This window comes from Mercenaria mercenaria, chromosome 1 (genome assembly GCF_021730395.1).
Source record: "Mercenaria mercenaria strain notata chromosome 1, MADL_Memer_1, whole genome shotgun sequence".
Classification (NCBI taxonomy): Eukaryota; Metazoa; Mollusca; class Bivalvia; order Venerida; family Veneridae; genus Mercenaria; species Mercenaria mercenaria.
In genome coordinates this window covers 22,365,940-22,388,031 of record NC_069361.1, presented here as the reverse complement: position 1 = coordinate 22,388,031, position 22,092 = coordinate 22,365,940, and the positions used below count along the sequence as shown (strand labels likewise).

Here is a 22,092-nt window from a genome sequence, read left to right as displayed (position 1 = left end):
GAAGCCAATCCATTAATTAATTAAAGTGATAAAGTAAAAGTGCATCAAAACTTTACCCAAAGTGCAGATAAGGAAGGACGCCGATGCTTACGCCAACGCCTAGTCGAGTAGGACTTCGTATAGTCAAGCTAAAAATAAAACAATGGAATAGGATTTTTTCTCATATTTTAATATATCATATAAAATTAGAGTTAATAAAGCACTAACTAGAAAATGCTTTTGTAAAAAAGCACATGTCTCCCTCAATGCAAAGTCCTATAGGCAAGAAGTCAATAGGGGTCAGGAGCAAAAATCAAAGAGACACTGATGGTTGGCTGCAATAGGGATCATCTACTTGGCATGTCCAGTCATCCCGCTAAATTTCAACACTCTTGGCCTAGTGGTTCTCCAGTCACTGTTCAGGCTCCTGTGACCTTGACCTTTGATCAAGTGACCTCAAAATAAATAGGGGTCATCTACTCTGCATGTCCAATCATCCTATTAAGTTTCAACATTGTAGGTCAAGTGGTTCTCAAGTTATTTCCAAAAAATGATTTTACATGAACAGGCCACTGTGACCTTGACCTTTAACAGACTGATCCCAAAATCAATAGGGGTCATCTACTCTGCATGTTCAATCATCCTATGAAGTTTCAACATTCTCGGTCAAGTGGTTCTCAAGTTATTGATCAGAACTGGTTATCAATGTTCAGATCCCTGTGACCTTGACCTTTAACGGAGTGGCCCCAAAAACAATAGGGGTCATTTACTCTGCATGAACAATCATCCTATGAAGTTTCAACATTCTGGGTCGAGAGGTTCTCAAGTTATTGATTGGAAATGGTTTTCCATGTTCAGGCCCCTGTGGCCTTGACCTTTAAAAGAGTGACCCTAAAATCGTTAGGGGTCATCTATTCTGCATGACCAATCATCCTATGAAGTTTCATCATTCTGGGTCAAGTGGTTCTCAAGTTACTGACCGGAAATGGTTTTCAATGTTCAGGCCCCTGTGACCTTGACCTTTCACAGAGTGACCCCATAATCGTTAGGGGTCATCTACTCTGCATGACCAATCATCCTATTAAGTTTCAACATTCTGGATCAAGTGATTCTCAAGTTATTGACCGGAAATGGTTTTCAATGTTCAGGCCCCTGTGACCTTGACCTTTAATGGAGTGACCCCAAAATCGATAGGGGTCATCTACTTTGCATGTACAATCATCCTATGAAGTTTCAACATTCTGGGTCAAGTGGTTCTCTAGTTATTGATCGGAAATGGTTTTCAATGTTCAGGCCCCTGTGACCTTGACCTTTGACGGAGTGATCCCAAAATCAATAGGGGTCATCTACTCTTCATGACCAATCATCCTATGAAGTTTCAACATTCTGGGTCAGGTGGTTCTCTAGTTATTGATCAGAAATGGTTTTCAATGTTCAGGCCCCTGTGACCTTGACCTTTGACGGAGTGACCCCAAAATCAATAGGGGTCATCTACTCTTTATGACCAATCATCCTATGAAGTTTCAACATTCTGGGTCAAGTGGTTCTCTAGTTATAGATCGGAAATGGTTTTCAATGTTCAGGCCCCTGTGACCTTGACCTTTGACAGAGTGACCCCAAAAACAATAGGGGTCGTCTACTCCAGCAGCCCTACAACCCTATGAAGTTTGAAGGTTCTAGGTCAAATGGTTCTCCAGTTATTGCTCGGAAATGAAGTGTGACGTACGGACGGACGGACGGACGGAATGACGGACAGGGCAAAAACAATATGTCTCCTGGGGAGACATAATTAATGTATAAATAACAGAAGATAAAAACATAGTATGCAGAGAAAATGAAATAAATATTATGACATTCAATGGACATATTTGATATAATATAATATATTTAACAATACTTAACCTACTGTGATATTATTCATATAAAACAGAATGAATAATATATAATACACTGTCATGTAATAGTGAAAATAAAAAACATTCTTTTAAACAAACAGTATATTTAATTTATTGTTATTTCCTATTTTCGTTACGTGTTAATTTATAATAAGGTCTGATTAATAAGGTTGAAAGTCTAATTGACTCAATTCCTTTTTATTACCTCCCTTTATGGAAGTATTATATCACTTTAAACATTGAAAGTAGTGCTTCTCCAACCATGTAATTATGCATATTCTCTACTCAGACAGCTTCTTAATCTGTTTTAGCATAAAGTTAAAAGCATTATAGAACTTTAAGGTAGTTCTGCATAGAATGTTTCTACAATGTAGAATTTGATTAATCCCTGGTAAATTAGGAATACTAAGAATATTTGGCAAATCAGAAAGATAGGATCATGTGCTTGAATTTTTGCTAGACTGATCAGAAAAATCTGAACTATAAGCAAGTTTTCATATTGTGAGTCTTTCAGACAATTGCAATTTTGATGAACTGTTTGCTTATAGAAAATAATCTATCTACATTAAAAAGTCCACAATGAAGAATTTAGTGGAAGTTTTAACAGATATTAAATTCTATCCAAAAGTTAGGTACAAGTACAACTACAAATGCCTACTTTATAGATATTTTCTCATGAACAGCAAGATCCAAACTTCTTAAGCTGATTTTATGACATTACATAGACTTTGTCATATAATATCTGTCTGTCATAATTTACCATCTTTAATGGGTACCATGTCATGCCTAACTCATGAAGTGAACCGCATGGAAAGTCCATGGGTTTATTCCCATGATTCCTAGATTCCAGAATGTTGTTTCAAAACTGATCATAGTGATGTCCATAGAAGAAAACAGAACAAAATTCTCATATGATTTTCAGTCCTGTTATGAGTCTGTACTAGGCTGGAACAATGATGCGACTTTCTTCAGTCACCATGATGTATAAACGACTGTCTGAAGAGACGATTGTAGATGTTCCATTTAGCACATGTTCCAGTTTTTCTGAGCACTGTTTCACCTTACTCAACTGCAACATATTTTAGAGCACTCTGATCCATAAGTGGTGTACACATTGTGTGCCTCATCATTTCATAACATCAGAATTTCTGCCCAAAATTTCAATTATATTCTGTTGTTTATATTGCCTTATCAACACTGACCAAGAGATTTCCTTCCAACGTCCAAACAGTTTCCCAATGTTTCGCAATGGTTATCATGTGTCTGTGTACAAATTCCCCCCAAAAGTTCCTATCATCAATCACAGTTTTGCATCAACGACCACTGTTTTAGTGTCTACATTAATTATTGTCTGTGGCAGTGGGGGAACTTCTATGAATTTGCCTGAAAATATAAACATGTTGACAGTTTGTAATCTAAAAAAAAACAACACCAGATTACTGAACAAGTATTTTGTCAGTCTGAAAATGATATGAGCTGTGCCATGAGAAAACCAACATAGTGGCTTTGCGACCAGCATGGATCCAGACCAGCCTGCGCATCCACGCAGTCTGGTCAGGATCCATGTTGTTCGCTAACGATTTCTCTAATTGCAATAGGCTTTGAAAGCCACTATGTTGGTTTTCTCAAGGCGCGGCTCATATCATTTTGTGGGTGAAATCATGTAAGAATAAACTACCGTAAAATATGTTTCTTAATATTTGAGAAGCAAGATAACTTAGATACTGTCAAATGATTTCTTAAAAAGAATCTTTATGTCACCTAGAAAAAGATCGTTTAAATGCTTCAACTAGAAAGTTTAAAATCACTTCAAGCTAGAAACAACTAAAACTCTGGGATTCCTCATATTTATTTACAAATGATCAACTTATACTTACTAAGATCCTCTGTAACTTTTGACAAGATCACCAGATTTGGATACATATAGGTTGCACCATCCCTGTATAAACAGAAACAAAGGAACGACAATAATACAATCTGTATATCATACTGTCACTAATGACTAACTGTTTATAAGTAAGATTATAAAGCAAGTTGTCACATTCAGAAGAACCAACTTTGCAATATTTGCACTTTTTGTGAATATATCAAATGTCTTCTTAATTAAACTGTATTTATTTATTTCCGAGTATGAATTGCAGATTTTGGCAGAATCAGAAAGAACCACTAAATATTATGTATTAGTGATTTTCTTTCACTTTTATATCTACTGATGTGCCCCCATTGCCCCAACTCCATGACAACCTATTGGAGGTAACTAGGTGTGTAATTTTCAATCTAAAGTATGCTGTGACCTTGACCTTTGACAAAATGACCCCCCTCTTCAAGTAGGCTATGAAATGTAATGGTCTTGGGCATAAACATTCCCTATTAATCAAAAATGTTTCAGTTTCAAAGTCACTGTGATGTTGATCTTACGACATAAAATGCTAAAGATGGCTACTGAAAATACACAACTATCATATAAGTTTATTGCATGCCCGCAGACCAAATAACTCCTTTGCTCAAACCTATCTGTAGTAATTATGCATGCTTTTTCATACCTAGAGGTAAAATGGGCAGAGTCTGCAGGAGATAAAGTTCACAGTCACCTAAGCCTTCAATAACGTTTTAGTGGAATTCTCTTGTTTTTCCAAATACTGTTATCCAGGATCATTTTTTCCGGCTAAAATTACTCTTTTTTCAGAAACTGACCCTTTTTTTTTTCAGATTGTGCATTTTCATGAATTTACATATATTTAGTACGTACTTAAAGTTTGTATTTTCAATTCCACTGCCTAATTAAAGTGCAATATTCATAGTCATTCTGATTTAATTTTCAAAACATTTGCAAACTAGCAGCTCTGCGTAGGTACAAAGGAAATGATCAATGTCTATTCACAGCTACAACAATAGCTCTCTGCTTTTCATCAATTTACTACAGAGAAACATTTAGATTGGCAATCATGTGGTTTCCCAGGACAGCAGCCTGCCAGCATGACCTGACCTACCTTTTTTCTTTATGCACTGCCCCAAGGTGATACAGGGCGTGTAATGAGTTGCTCATCATATCCAGTGACAGGATTTCCTTGTGTTTCACATGTCCGTCCCGTATCAACTGCGAACTCAGCATCTGTGCTTCTTTTGAAATGGCTTTAGGCAACTTCACCAATGGTTTCCCATGGGAACCAGCTTGCATAGACAGGAGGTACCGGCACATCATCTAGAAATAAACAGTTCTGGTTCAATACATTAAAGACATATTCAAGCAGTTTCAAAATATTGTTAAAAAGCTAATTCAAATATCGTCAGTTGTTAGAAATAACAAGAGCTGGTGCCAAGTGCTTGAATTTAGGCAATATGCTAGAAAAGAGTTATGGTTCTCACTTTCTTACTTGCCTATTGGCAGCAAAAAACTGTTTCATAAGACAAAAAAATAACTAAGAAATTCCAATTTCTAAATATAACAAGAGGGCCAAGATGGCCCTAAGTCGCTCACCTGAGTAACACACAATAACAGCGCAAACATGTTTTACATACTGATTTCATAAGACATATATTCTGAACAATTTCATTAAGACTGGACCAAAAAATGTGGCCTCTTTAGTGTAAACAAGCTTATTCTTTGATTTGACCTGGTGACCTAGTTTTTGACCCTACATAACCCATATAAAAATTCATATAATATTTCATGCACACAAACATTCTGACCAAGTTTCATGCACATCAAAAGAACAAGAGTGTTAACAAGCTTTTCCTTTGATTTGACCATGTGACCTAGTTTTTGACATTGTATGACCCAGTTTGAAATTAGCCTAGGAATCATCAAATTAAACATTCTGACCAAGTTTCATGAAGATAGGGTCATAAATGTGGCCTCAAGAGTGTTCACAAGCTTTTCCTTTGATTTGACCAAGTGACCGAGTTTTTGACCCCATATGACCCTGTTTCGAACTTGGCCTAGAAATCATCAAGATAAACATTCTGACCAATTTTCATTAAGATAGGGTTATAAATGTGGCCTCTATATTGTTAACAAGCTTTTCATTTGATTTGACCTGATGACCTAGTTTTTGACCTGACATGACCCAGTTTTGATCCAGGCCTAGAGATCATCATTCTGTGCAAGTTTGTATCAAATCAAAGCATAAATGAAACCTCTATATGGCTGAAAGGGCCAAAATAGAAAATTTTGCCCCTTTCAGGGGCAGTAACTCTAGAACCCATCATGGAATCTAGCCAGTTTTCGAAAAGAACTGAGATCTTATTGTGACTTAAGTTGTGTGTAAGTGTAGATAAAATCAAATATAAAACATCACTTCTATCGTGTTCACAAGGTAAAAATTAACAAATTCTTTGGTCAATCAGGGACCGTAACTTTGGAACCTATTACTGGATCTGGCAGATACATCATGGAATCCAAGATTTATTGCTGTGAGGATATTTTGCAAGTTTGTATCAAATCAAACCATAAATGAAGTCTCTATATGGCTGCAAAAGCCAAAATAGCAAATTTTGACCCTTTAAGGGGCCATAACTCTGGAACCAATGATGTCTCCAACTGTACCCTGGTTAAACTTTGTATCCAAGTATAATAAATGTTCAAGTACCCAGTATCCAAGGAGGAATGGCTCAAACATCTGACTGAAAAATGTTGTATATTTGTTAGTGGATTTCTTGATCTGAACATGTCCATCTTCTACAACAACACCACATCCGTGTGTCAATGTTGCTAGTGCTAACTCAAAATCCTGCAATACAAAATATATCTGTAAGTTTTGAAAGTTTTTTTTCTCTCAAAAAATTGTGTTATGGCACAGCAGGAAAGAAACAAGCTTTGGTATTATCCTGGTACAACAAATATAAATAAATCTTTAAAACTATGAGCAAAATAAATATTATGCATGGGTGTTACTGATGTTGAAAAGAAGTCTTCACTACTCTGTATTTCTCATTTTATGTCTAACAATGAATATATGTGACCCAGTTTTGAACCTGACCTAGATATCACCAAGATGAACATTCTGACCAACTTTCATAAAGATCCCATGAAAAATGTGACCTCTAGAGTGGTCACAAGCAAAAGTTTACGGACGCACGAACGGATGGACGAAGGCCCTGCGCGATCACAAAAGCTCACCTTGTCACTTTGTGACTGGTGAGCTAAAAATAACTATGTTGCCATCTTAACTTGTCTACCTAAGGCAGATGCCATATAAAAGTATAACTTACTGACAATTTTGAGCACATGAATGCTAAGCAGACTTTGAACACACGAACACTATACAGACTACAGGGAAGAAATTTAAAACTCTTCTTGAAAAAGCAGCTCAGAGTGAAAATTATTTTACAATAATATATTTTAAATTTTTTCAGCACAAGTAAATTATAACATGTTACCTGGTCAGTTTGTCCTGGCATAAATATGAATTCTCTGTTTAACAGCTTCTCTAACAAATTGTACTTGGATTTCAGTTCCGCTGAAAATGACATTTTCATGCATGTCAATGGGTTATCTTGACAATTTATATATTCTAAATCAAACAGTAGCAGGCCTGGATCCAGAAATATTTGACTAGGAGTGGGAGTTTTTGAAACACAGGTATGAAATGGTGGCCTCTGATGCATTTACTGGTGGGGGTACTCCCTCCTTTTAGGGCAGTAAGGGGGCTCTCCCCATGGAAATATTTTAAAAACAGGCATGAAATGGTGGCCTTTGGTGCATTTTTAGGTCTAAATTTTGAGGTAATGGAGTGGTTACTCATCTCTTGATGTGGAGGGGATCAGGGGATGTTTCCTGACAAATTTTGAAATACAGGCATGAAATGGTGTCTAAATTTCTAAATTTTGATAAAATTTTATTCCTTTGCCAAAATAGTAGGGTGCATCTTTGATGAGTATAGGTCACTTCTCAGCCAACTTGGGGTGGGGGATGCGGGGCATGAGCCCCCTTTGCCCAGCCCTGGATCCAGGCCTGAGAGAGGAAAATCTAGACTTATGTAAGGCATTTTTATACACTTTATACATATTAAATGCAAGTGTGACAGCTGAGAACATATGATAAATCTCAAGATTTCACACTGGAGGTAAATCCTACTGTTTGATCCACCTTTTTTACAACATGGAAATTTCTTTTGATTTCCCTTTAAATATAGTTACAATACTACTTATATTTTATGGATCTTTGATAAAACTTTCAGAGTATCTTGGTAAGCACTGAAATTATTTTTGGTGATAAAATTAGCATTATAAAAGATATCTTAACTTTTTAGACAATACAGCCTCTGCAGATCTTCATAAAAATGTATAGCTTATATAAGAATCTCGTAACATAAAGCAGCAATTTAGGACAACACTGTTATGGTATAGGTGGCTCAAACAATAGGTGCATCACAGAGAATTATCTGCAAGCACCTTGTGAATATAATCAATCATCTGCAGACTCTTAAACTGCTTCCTAAAAATGGAAGAATTTACCTTAAAAAAAAAGCTGTTCGTAAGACAGCGCGCTTGACTTTTCTCAGTGCTTGACTCTGAATTAGAGCACTGCCAGTAAAAACTTTATAAAACTTTAACCACAAAATTCTAAGTTAAAAAGGGGCATAACTCTGTCAAATTTCAATCAGAGTTATGGGGATTGTTACTCCTGTTGTAGACTTTGATAGTAAATAACCAGTTTAAGTTTCAAGTCAAAAGCTTTGATAGTAACAGAGATATTTGACTTTATCAAAAACTAACCAAAAATTTTAAGTCAAAAAGGGGCATAACTCCATCAAAATTCAAATCAGAGTTATGGGGATTGTTTCTCCTGGTGTAGGCTTTGATAGTAAATAATTATTTTAAGTTTCAAGTCAATAGCTTTGATAGTAACAGAGATATTTGACTTTATCAAAAACTTTAACCAATGGCAACGGCGACGCAGGGGTGAGTGCAATAGCTCTACTTTTTCTTCGTAAAGTCGAGCTAAAAATCTTTAAACAGCAAAGCACAGACTTCCCATCTTGCATCTAATTAACTGCCTGAAAACAGGATGATAGTACCATTGTCTAAGAAGCCTTCAATGGGAAAATCAGTTTGAATAATGTCATAATGTCACGGTTTGTACTAAAATAACTTACATATTGACATAGTATCCTGAACACATGTATTTATTGGAATGGCTATCAGTGCAACTCGGACGAACACATTTAGAAGCTGGTTCCTATAGAGACAGACCATCATCTCCTGTGCAGCAGACGTCATCAAATTATCTCCATTCTGATTGGCTAATGTATCATCTATTGCCACAAGTTCAACAATATCGTCTGCTGTTACATGCGCAATGTTCTTATGAATGAATATATTATGTATAATGACAGCTTCTGGTGTTTCATTTACTGAAATAAAATACGAAACATCCACTGCAGATGATAATATTTAAATACTGGAGTGTTTGGTACAGTTAAAGGTATAACGATTTACAAAAGCAAAAGAAATAAATAATAAACATAACATAAACATGATAGCAGAAATAGATAATTTCAGTCATGTTGGAAACTAAAAAAAGTTTTAACTTAAAATTTGACTTTCTTTGTAAAATTGTTGATATACTCAGGGTTCTCCCCAGGGTTCTGTTATAGCCAGGCTCTGCGGAATTATAGCTGGGTACACTTTTTATCGGTTTATCGCGATAAACATATTATTCATTTAAGTAAACTGAGATGATGAATTATAAGAATGATATGAAACAGATTATGAAAATGTAACATATATTAACATATCTATCAAAGGTTTCATAGGCTCAACTATGTTAGCTACATTGTATAAAATAGTTATGTTATAAAATGGAACATACCAGGCCAGTCTATGTAAGCACCAAGATTCGATGCTTGCCGTTTTAACCACTCTACTTCCTTGATTAACTGTTTCATGGGAATGCCTTCCATATTTTGTAACAATACTGCTGCTATCATGGACCATGGAGCTATGGCCATATTTCTCAGTTGTTGTAATGTTATGTCATAGCTTAGCTTCTGTATCAATGCTTGTTCTTGAAATGAGAGACTAGCTATATACCTGAAACAAAGTAACATGTTATTCAGAACAAACTATGTGACAGGAAAATAAACATATGAGCCGTGCCATGAGTATTAAAACCAACATAGTGGGTGTGCGACCAGCATGGATCCAGACCAGCCTGCGCATCCGCGCAGTCTGGTCAGGATCCATGCTGTTCGCTAACAGTTTCTTCAATTCCAATAGGCTTTAAAAGCGAACAGCATGGAGCCTGACCAGACTGCGCGGATGCGCAGGCTGGTCTGGGTCCATGCTGGTCGCAAACCCACTATGTTGATTTTCTCATGGCACGGCTCATATATACCTTGGTGACAAACTATGTGACAGGAAAATAAACATATATACCTTGGTGACAAACTATGTGACAGGAAAATAAACATATATACCTTGGTGACAAACTATGTGACAGGAAAATAAACATATATACCTTGGTGATAAACTGTGTGATAAGAAAATAAACATATGTACATTGGTGATAAACTGTGCTATAGGAAAATAAACATAATTATATACCTTGGAGATAAACTGTGTGATGTTCTGTCCACAGACTTAACAGAGTAGTTTCTTATTGATACTGGCTCACCAATAAATATATGAACATTCCCATAATCTTCTGATAATATACTTCTAGCTCTGAACACACCCTGTAGATAAGAAAAACAATTAACAAATAAGCTATTCATTTCATTTAATATTAAAGTTTGTTAACAGAAGGGATGTTAATATGTTTGCCAAATATGCATAAAGACTATCCCTATACAGTAATAAGTTGCTATAATTGCCTGAAAAATCAATAAAATGTCACAGTCTGGCTCATAAAATCTGTGAAAAGATCCTTTGGAAACATAGAACACAACCAAGCAGCTTAGTTCTTCATGAGAGGTAATGAAATGTACCCCTCATGCTCCTAAACACCGGCTTAAGCAGAAATTCTACTAAGAAATTGACATTTACAGAAAGCATGGTAATGATGATCACTGCACATCACTGATGCCAGGGATTTATTCATTGCTGAAAGATGTAACTTCACATCATTATAATTTCATATGATTAGGTGTGCTATTTTGATGTCAACTGGTGTTTGTCTTTGTTGGATGAGTTATTTTTCTGTTTATAAAAAGAACTTTTCCTTAATAATATAATAATGAATAAATTTGCAATGAACGAAGTGACCTTCAGGACCAACCCTCGTATTTCACTAAAATATATCAACATCTCACCGAAAAACACTTACTAAAATGGCATCTTTATGTAAAACAGCGGATAATCACTGTCAAAAGGTACAATGTAAAATGTCTTTGGTAAATTATCACATCTATACTAAACTCTAGACCTAAACTCTCTAAATCTGAGCCACTTTGCAAAGAAACACATCTACAAAAATACAAAAGGTAAAATTTCTTATTAACATAAAATCTGAAGAAAACTGAAATCACACAACTCTTCAACATGACAAGCTTTAAAGGGAATTACTTACTGATGCTGATTCTTTAGGTTTGGGAACACCAAGCAGTTCATAAGCATACAACTTCTCCTCAAGAACTCTGTCGTAGGACACACTTACTGGCACAACCATGATATCAGGGATCTGTGCCTTGAAATAGGGTTCTAAAGATGCTGACAGCATACCTAACCAAATAAATAAACAAAACAATAAAATCAGTTAACCATACCAAATAGCAAGTAATTTTACTGAAGGAGAATTCACTAAAATATTTCATCAAAAGATAATTTTAAATGTAGACAATGCTCACAAAACGTATATTACTTGGCTACCTATATTAACTGTACATGTAGTGCTGCATTCACAACTAAATGCCATATTGTACTTTTTATAGTGACACTGGCAAGTCTTTTTGCTACTGCTTCACCCAGATAGTCCCCAAATGTCCTTGCCCTATTGGTTCAATGTTACAACAAACAAAGACACAAAAAGCAATTCACAAAATGCTTAATTTAATTACCAAATTTTGGACTCAGAGATTTTTGTGTTCTACTCCTCGTTCCTTCCACATAGAATTCCACAGGTGAATCACCATTACATATGTGTGTTTGTACATATTCTGTGAACACAGCCCAGTACAACTGGTCATCACCAAAACTACGACGGATGTAGAATGCTCCAGAGTTACGCAATAACCAACCAAAAAATTTCATACCCATGAAATCTGAAATCAAATTCATTTTATTATATACCTATATAAACTCTGTGAAACATACATCTTGTATTTCACAAGTAAATTTAAAAAAAAAATCCATACTGTACCCTTTGCATTGTATATTTATTAGTTTATTTAAGTCTCTTCCATTTACATATATACATAAATATACATATAAAAGACAATAAAACTACATGTAAATGACCATTCATATGGATGAATTATTAGAGATTATACATATATCATATCACACTGTAACTATACAATAATAACACTGGCAGAGTGTCTTGATGCATTGCAGTGCAAATGACACCCCGCCACACAGTCCAGCAACTATCCATGACAGAGCACAACAACTGTTTTTGCTATTTCCTTTCATTGACAGAAGCATGACGCATTGTATGTGGCTGGACTATTTCATTTAATATGCATGACCTGCAGCGTTTTTTTCACCAAAATATTCGGCGAAATTCGGCCCCATTCCCCCCTCAAAATAGTATATTTTTTTCCCCTTTCCGATGCCTAAAATTCCCCTCTGAAAATAAAAAAAAATCCAATCAATTAAATCACAATTCACTAGTTTATTTTATTTATTTTCATATAGAAAACAGTTCACCGCGGTATCTCGCGTTTTGTTTACATCGACACCGGTTGGAGTAACTTCCCTTGATAAATCAGAATCATCGAAGCGCTTTACTATTCTGCGCAACAAAGCTGTTGAATGTTAGTCTGTAAATGATTTGCATTCTATTTGTTTGGCCGGGTAGTGTTGAGTTTTCCATCTTCTAGTCAGTCGGGTTTGATTTTATGCTTTGGGAAGGGACTAGTCCAATGCATACGTTGGTTTTTACAGTTTGTTTTTATTGTGACAGGTCAAATGTAACAGTGACTGCAAATGTCAGACTTTGACAGAAATAAAAAAAAAACAGCCACTCACCGATTTGTTTAAGAAGGGACCTAATGTCTGTTGTAAATTTTGGTAGTCTAATGGATGTCTTATCCTCCACATTTGAAAAATTTATTTGGTTATCTGGTATTGATATGCTTCATTGTGTTATATGTCATGTCAGATCTATGCTCTTATGGGCCCTGAATTTATCAATAAACTTGAAACTGTAGTTTATTTCAACACAAATGAAAATTCCCCTTTTCTTAGTTTTACATCGAATTTTTCCCCCTCCAAAGGGCACCGACCCCCTTCCCCCAAAACTGAAAAAAATCACTGACCTGACATAGTTCTATAAATATTGCACACAAAAACTATCCATATACTCAGTTCTATTTTAACATCAATAAACATTGAACATTTTTTGATAACGAAACAACAAACAAAAAGATGGAGGTTGTGCACCTTGTGTGATCTGGCCAGGTTTTACATGCAAGCCCTACATAATTATTCAGTGAATATATGAAAAATCACTACTGGATTTCCACACTGAAATCAGTAAGGGAAGTAATCTCCAATGTTTACTGCTCCTTAACCTTATACTATTTAGATACATCTTTAACACATCATGACTATTTTTTCATGAAAATGTTGACCAGTAGTTCCTGATCATTAATGACTGTCCTGGCAAAGAAGAGCTGGGGTATTTACTTGAGCTGGATGTAAGGAAAACACTACAGTAAGTTTAACTGTTACTCCTCCTGCACAAGGATATAGTATCATGAATGACCAGTAAATGGTCAGACAAACTGAGAACAAATAGTTCAAAATCAATACAACATACCCATTGCTGCAGCAATAACAGGCAGGGGTAGATCATAGTGGAAGAATACATAGGACATGAGTAAAAAGTCCAGGTAACTACGATGACTAGGCATCAATAATATTGGATACTCCTTCATCATTGCTCTAACCTGAAATTCAAGATATAAATATTTTAAACAGTTTGAAATCTTTTCTGATAAAGTTTGTAATAGAATAAAGAATACAGCTCTATACAGGTCTTCTTGTCAACGATTTAAATGTCAAGGTTTGCATATTACAATTACCGGACCAACCAGAAAGACTGAGTTCTGACTGAAATTGCAAATCCTCGAAAGATTGTACCTGTATGTGCTACATGAAATGAATAGACATGACATATTTCTGCAAAAATGAGGTACTACACCAGTCTGTAATAATAGTGTCTAAAATGATAAATGTGGCTGAAAGTTCTAAGATAAAAATCTGTACAAATTTTCAAAAGAAGTATTAATCAGCAATATTAGTTATACCTCTTAATGTAAAAATATGAAAGAGTGGGCAAAGATTAAAAAGCTGATAATCATAGAAATGTATTTCAGATTTAAAAATCCATTAAACTGACCAAACATCTAGTTACATATTGCAACAACATTAATCACTTTCCTTACCTTTTGGATTGCTTCTTCATTAACATAAATTCTCTCAAAAAGACTCTTCATGACTTTTACGAGAAAGATTGCAAATCCTCTTATAACGCCTACGCGCAAGTTGTGGGACATTTCATCGACAACTGCCTCTGCCTCTTTCATTACATCATCAATTGGTGTTCCCGTTTCTTCACATACCTGTAAGAACCAATTATAACATTCCTATTAGTCAATATTCTAGAATAGGTGTCAGAAGTCACCTGTCCTTCTCTTCTAGTATATCATGTAAAGTTGATATTACTTGTGGAGATTTGGTTAGTACTGCAGCAAAATCCAGGAACACTGTATCTAGGTAAACTGACCTCTGTATATAACTGCATTATTGTGGATAAAAAAATAAAGCATATCACTGCCTCCCAAGAAAAGTGAATGGATTATAGTGTATCAGGAAATAATACTACATGCAAAATTTACCATCACTTTATTTACTGTATATTTTCAAGCCAGCCTAGACCATCATTAGACATCTAATACAGTAATAAAGTTTTGTATCTTGTCCGATCCACCTTAAAATGACTGCTGTCTTTAATAGCGTAGTCAAACTGTAACAACACTGCGATTTTCACTGGAGTTTGTATTTTTGTTAGGTAATTCATCATTTGTTGGAAATAAATGTAGCAATCTGACATTCTTTGGAAATAAATGTAGCAATTTGGCATACTTTGGAAATAAATTTAGTAGCAATTTGGCATTCTTTGGAAATAAATGTAGCAATTCTGCATTCGTTGGAAATAAATATAGCAATTCGGCATTCTTTGGAAATAAATGTTGCAATTATTATAGGGCATTCTTTGGAAATAAATGTTGCAATTATTATTGGGCATTCTTTGGAAACAAATGTAGCAATTATTAGTGGGCATTCTTTGGATATAAAATGTAGCAATTAGACATTAATTTTGTTGAAAATAAATGTAGCAATTTTGCATTCTTCAGAAATAAATGTTGCTCAAAGTGCACATGGCTTTCCATTGAAATGAGTGAATACTAAAACTGCATACACAGAATACATAATTTGCTGATAATCAATACTGGTCCAGTTAGTCTAGTGACCTAAATACCTATTTGTTTAAAAAAAGAATCACGGATATAACTGAATCATTAATTTTATTTAAATATATGTATGATAACACAAATTTTAATTAATTTTATAATCAATAATTTAAAATGGTTTACAATAAAAAAACAAGAGGGCCAAGATGGCCCTAGGTCGCTCACCTGAGAAACGCACCATAACACACCATAACAGCGTTAACATGTTTGACCTAGTGATTTCATGGAAAAAAATATTCTGACCTGTTATTATTAAAATTGGAGCAAAATATCTTGAGTATAAATAAGTATTTTCTTTGATTTGACCTAGTGACCTAGTTTTTGATCCCAGATGACCCATATTCAAACTTGACCTAGATTTCATCAAGGCTATCATTCTGACCAAATTTCATGAAGATCAATTGAAAAATACAGCCTCTATTGCATACACAAGGTTTTTCTTTGATTTGACCTAATGACCTAGTTTTTGACCTCAGATGACCCCTTTTCAAACTCAGCCTAGATTTCATGAAGGTAATCATTCTGACCAAAATTTATGAAGATTAATTGAAAAATACAGCCTCTATTGCACACACAAGGTTTTTCTTTGATTTGACCTAGTGACCTAGTTTCTGACCCCAGATCATCCATATTCAAATTTGACCTCGATTTCATCAATGCAATCATTCTGACCAAATTTCATGAAGATCAATGGAAAAATACAGCCTCTATGGCATATACAAGCTTTTCCTATGATCTGATCTAGTGACCTACTTTTTGACCCCAGATGACCCCTTTTCGAACTTGACCTAGATTTCATCAATGCAATCATTCTGACCAAAATTCATGAAGATTAATTGAACAAGAGCTGTCCGTAAGACAGCCAAGCTCGACTATTCGAAATATTGTCACAGAAGCAGGAAATTATTACCCAAAATGTTAAATATCAAAAGAGTTTTAAGTTCGAAACGGGACATAATTTGACCAAAATGCATATCAGAGTTATGGGACTTGATGCTATCAACTAGGTTAATAACCCCGAAGAAACATGTTAAGTTTAAATTCCATATCTGCATTAGTTTTGGAGATAGTAACTTGCATGTAAAACTTTAACCAGAATTTTCTAAGTCCAAAAGGGGGCATAATTTGCTCAAAATACATGTTAAGAGTTATGGAACTTGACCCAGTGAGGTTGGTAACTGACCTAGAAAAAGAATAAATAAGTTTCAAAGCTATATGCCTTTTGGTAATAGCTGTATGTACTTGCACGCAAAACTTTAACTAGGATTTTCTAAGTCCAAAAGGGGGCATAATTTGCCCAAAATACATGTCAGAGTTATGGGACTTGATTCTATCAACTAGTTTTATAACCCCGTAGACACATGTGAAGTTTCAATTTAATATCTGCATTAGTTTTGGAGATAGTAACTTGCATGTAAAACTTTAACCAGGATTTTCTAAGTCCAAAAGGGGGCATAATTTGCTCAAAATACATGTCAGAGTTATGGGACTTGGCCCAGTGAGGTAGGTAATTGATCTAGAAAAAGAAAAAATAAGTTTCAAATCAATATGCCTTTTAGTAATAGCTGTATGTACTTGCACGCAAAACTTTAACCAGAATTTTCTAAGTCCAAAAGGGGGCATAATTTGGCCAAAATACATGTCAGAGTTATGGGACTTGACCCAGTGAGGTAGGTAATTGATCTTGAAAAAGAAAAAATAAGTTTCAAATCAATATGCCTTTTAGTAATAGCTGTATGTACTTGCACGCAAAACTTTAACAAAAATTTTCTTAGTACAAAAGGGGGCATAATTTGGCCAAAATAAAGGTCAGAGTTATGGGACTTGGTGCTATCAACTAGTTTTATAACCCCAAAGACACATGTGAAGTTTCAATTCAATATCTGCATTAGTTTTGGAGATAGTAACTTGCATGTAAAACTTTAACCAGAATTTTCTAAGTACAAAAGGGGGCATAATTTGCTCAAAATACATGTTAGAGTTATGGAACTTGACCCAGTGAGGTTGGTAATTGACCTAGAAAAAGAATAAATAAGTTTCAAAGCTATATGCCTATAAATGATAGCTGTATGTACTTGCATGCAAAAACTTAACCAAGGTGTGACGCCGACACCGACGCCAGGGTGAGTAGAATAGCTAGACTATTCTTTGAATAGTCGAGCTAAAAATACAGCCTCTGTCGCATACACAAGGTTTTTCTTTGATTTGACCTAATGACCTAGTTTTTGACCTCAGATGACCCTTTTTCAAACTTGGCCTTGATTTCATCAAGGTAATCATTCTGACCAAAATTCATGAAGATTAATTGAAAAATACAGCCTCTATCGCACACACAAGGTTTTTCTTTGATTTGACCTATGACCTAGTTTTTTGATCCCAGATGACCCATTTTCGAACTCGGCCTAGATTTCATCAAGGTATTTATTCTGACCAAAATTCCTGAAGATCAATTGAAAAATACAGCCTCTATCGCATACACAAGGTTTTTCTTTGAATTGACCAAGTGACCTAGTTTTTGACCCCAGATGACCCATTCTCAAACTCAGCCTATATTTCATGAAGGTATTCATTCTGACCAAAATTCATGAAGATTAATTGAAAACTACAGCCTCTATTACATACACAAAGTTTTTCTTTGATTTGACCTAGTGACCTAGTTTTTGATCCCAGATGACCCATTTTCAAACTCGGCCTAGATTTCATCAAGGTAATAATTCTGACCAAATTTCATGAAGATCAGTTGAAAAATACAGCCTCTATCGCATACACAAGCTAAATGTTGACAGACGACAGACAGACAGACAGACAGACGCCGGACATCCAGTAATCAGAAAAACTCACCTGAGCATTGCTCAGGTGAGCTAAAAACTTGACAAGCAGATGTTTCACCTTTTCTACAGCATATTTGACTCTGTCACTGTTTAAGACATCTTGTTTGACCTGTGCTGGGGATCTGGGTTTATTATACTTGTATTCAGGAACTTCTCTCTGTCGAAGTGCCCAGTTTATGTCACTTGTATGTCGCCTTTCATCAAGGATGTCAACAAAAAAATCCTTCTGCCGTGCCGAAACCAATCGGGGATCATCTAAATAAAAACAAAATAAACTAATTATGAAAAATGATAAATTTTACCTACAGTTCAAGCTGGTGAACAAACATTATAAACCTGTAGCAAGATGTGAGAAACAACTAATCAGTGTTCCAAATACTGGACTTTTAAAGTCTGCCTTCTATGTGTATCCTTTTTGCAACTGTATCAGAAGCTCTGTTGTATGGGTCAAACCCAGTTTCTAACTAGAATTGTGTCCATAAGACACAGATGCCCTGCATCTGTACAGGTTAATCGTGTACAGTATATATATAGGTTTAAATCACCAGAAAATTCGTAATTTTGGATATTAGGCCTATTTGATAATTTTTATACTAATCAATGAGGAATTGAATCTCCTTTCGATTCATGTAAGTTTTATTTGAATTTATGGCCAATTCGTGAAAAAATCAGCATTAAAACCTATAGCTAGTCTGGCTACCGACTAGATAATCCTTTTTTTAGAAAAAAATAATTCTGTTATATATTCTGACTTCATCAGTCTTGGCTCTGATTATCGTATGTTTTGAGAAGAGAAGGGACATAATTATACAAAATTTGAATAGCCTCAGGAGTTACCTCCTATGAACAAAACATACGATCTGAACACAGACTAACCTATAGCATGTAAAGCGTCGGCAGCGATGAAAATTTCATCAGAAATTGCTTCCACTATTTTGGTCTTTCAAGTGTTTGACGCAAGTGGGGATATTGCACATATGAAAAAATTATCTCAATATTTCCTAACATCGCTTCAAATTACTTTTTTATTAATTAGTTGGACAACTCAGCTGATGTGCAAATACGGAATAAAACCAGCTTGATCGACTTAAAGCAGATAATGAAAAATAATCAGCATGCCTGTTAATTGGCATGATCGTTGTATGGCATATTATATCGATACAGATAGCGTCGGCAAATTTATTTGGATCTGTAAATCTACCATGTCTACAGTATCAATAAATGTACTGGCTAGCGTCCTACAATCAGAAACTTTTGGCATAATTTTCACTATAAATTGGGAGATAGATATATCTAGTGGTTGAAATTTTACGTGAACAAAGCTAGGTTCTCCTCCCAACTAAAGAGCTAATGTGTTAACTTCTAAAATTAGGTCAAGTACTTTTTTGAGGCCCGAACGAAGGGCCACCAAATCAGGTTGTTTTAAGGTCAAACAGTACCATATTTACAGACAGCGAGTTGTCACTTTACTGCTTTTCAATTTACGTTCAACATTGAAATAAACTTTATTTTCAACCAAGGGAAAGTAGTCGTAGTGTCTGAGTCATAGAATTACTTCTCTTGAATCAATAATTTGATCGTATCTCTCCCGACAAAATCTTTTAAAAAGTGGATAGTTGATATGTAAATGCATGCGTTTTAGGGTGTATTAAAATCATGCACTAAACTATCAAAGCTGTATTTCACCGGTTTAAGTGTTTACTAAACGTCTCGTCTGCTTACCTCAAATTTGCATGGGGCATTTAGATTTAATGACGGGACCCTATGGAAATACTGCGCATGCGCACCGCGCCATTTCCGACTTTCCCCAACATTTAAACACGCTTCTTGAGTGCAGATGAAATGAAATGTAGCATTTCTTGTAAAATACAGTGCTTTAGGGTATAGCGGATTTTAGGGTATAGAGGATAGGTTGATAAATTTTATATTTAGACTTGAATTATTGTATAAATTTTCATATCATTCTTTTACTGGCATGCAAACAGACATTCTGACATACATTTTAAATATTTGCTCGTTGTGTTATTTTTCATATGTCATCAAATGTAAAATAAAGCTATCCCCTATAGACTAAATCAGTGCATATGTAAAACACGTCAGTGAATGAAAAGTATTTGATAGAAATTTAAAAAGCTGAATGTTTTTGAAAAGAGAATACATTATTATTCTGATTTATAGTAAAGAAGTCTATCTATCTACCTATAAATACTGCATGACACCCTTGCGAGTATTTTATGCAGGTGCGCGTCAGTGCATAAGAGTTTAAAAGCAGGAATGTACAGGAGAATTAAAGTAATACATAAAGTATTTGTGAGAATTTGAGAAAAAGCTGATAGTGCTAATAAAAAGGCGAAATGTACAGTAAAAGGATTAAAAACAGCCTGGTCACTCAGAAGTCCTGGCCCAGTTTGGTTACCCCTTGCCTAAACTGGTCCAGGGTAGGTGCTTGAGCAATGTCAGCCGGCAAAGAATTCCAGAGAATGATGGTAGCCGGGTAGAAAGAGAACTTGTAATAATTACAGGGTGTTTGAATTTGCCGGAAAGATTGGGAATGCATGTGTCTAGTGAGCCGGGTAGGAGGTAAAATATAAGATGGCATTTGCACTGCAACCAGTCCATGGACAATCTTGTAAAACATCAGTAGCCTGGCATCATTTCTTCTGTTTGCAAGGGAGCGCCACCCCAATTGCTTTAACATGTGTGTGACACTGCTGTAATTTGAATAGTCACTGGTGACCCATCGAGCGGCCCTGCGTTGGACCATCTCGATTTTATTTATGTTGAGCTGTGTATGTGGACTCCACACTGAGCTGCAGTCTTGGAAAGTTTGTTAAGATGTGGATTTTAAACTAATAATGTAAAAAATGACCAAAGCTATCCTGTACACCCTAAATCAGCTCATATGTAAACAATGGCGTGGAGAGAAAAAACACATGAATTTCTATGAAAAGCTGACTGTTTTAAGAAGAATAGATGTTTTCTGTCTGATATACTAAAAAAAAACTATTATTGTCATTTCTCTGAATTGGAATGCAGGAAAACTTAGTTAGCTATCCGCTATACCCTAAAGCACTGTACTTAAATTTAACCGTTGTAACTCTGCTGTGTTGTTGAAAATCAAGCGTCCATTTGATGGTAAATAGATAAGGTTAAAGACCGAAAAAAAGCATTTACGGGACTGTCCAGTTTGGTGGTTGTCCGGATTTGGTGGTCGCCAGCCAGTAGGCTTAAATTTAGACTTGTCCACCTACCAAGTACCAGGCAGACACCTTGCTCTATCATTTTTGAAACTGATGCCAATAAAAAATTTATCAGTAGCGTTTCAAATCTGTCTGGAACTAAGTCAGTAAGTGAGGTGTGGCTGCAGCCTGCATGTCACTTCAACTTTTTCATGAGACTTGTCAAGCAACTAACCTTTTAAAATCCAGGAGTTTCTTGACTGATCCGTCATTCTGTTCAAAGGTATATGCGACAAATGGACCTGCCGACAGAATGGTATCAAGATCAACCGAGTAATTAGATTGTCACATTCCAAAGTACAAGACCCAGTTCTGTATACATGTGCATTTGTTTTGAGACAACACAATAGTGGACGCTGATTGGCTGGACAAAGTCGCAAGACCGCTGCCGTAAATCGGAAATACGACATTCCAATTTAACATTTTCCCTCACATTTTGTTTGAATTATATCTTTTATGTACAAAAAAAAGGAAAATGTCTAACAGGCGAATATCATTTGGCGTCCTT

General features: G+C 35.4%; 1 protein-coding gene across 2 annotated transcripts; it reads right to left on the bottom strand.

Annotated features, from left to right (window-relative positions):
- Positions 1-148: 148 nt before the first annotated feature.
- Positions 149-21,994, bottom strand: LOC123524081 (dihydroxyacetone phosphate acyltransferase-like). Of its 2 annotated transcripts, XR_008370751.1 has the most exons (15): positions 21,760-21,994; positions 18,404-18,600; positions 14,426-14,602; positions 13,798-13,927; positions 11,873-12,076; positions 11,386-11,537; positions 10,422-10,552; positions 9,688-9,908; positions 8,972-9,229; positions 7,254-7,333; positions 6,464-6,604; positions 4,865-5,076; positions 3,752-3,813; positions 1,765-3,257; positions 149-202 (listed from the first exon to the last, which is right to left on the bottom strand). XR_008370751.1 is itself a non-coding variant. In XM_053541979.1 (14 exons), exons 1-14 carry the CDS (start codon positions 21,992-21,994, stop codon positions 3,175-3,177), a joined length of 2,283 nt encoding a protein of 760 aa, XP_053397954.1. In that variant the 3' UTR covers positions 149-3,174. The 2 variants fall into 2 exon arrangements, 1 of the variants encoding a protein (XP_053397954.1); XM_053541979.1 differs by having other exon boundaries at positions 149-3,257.
- Between the last annotated feature and the right edge of the window lie 98 nt (positions 21,995-22,092).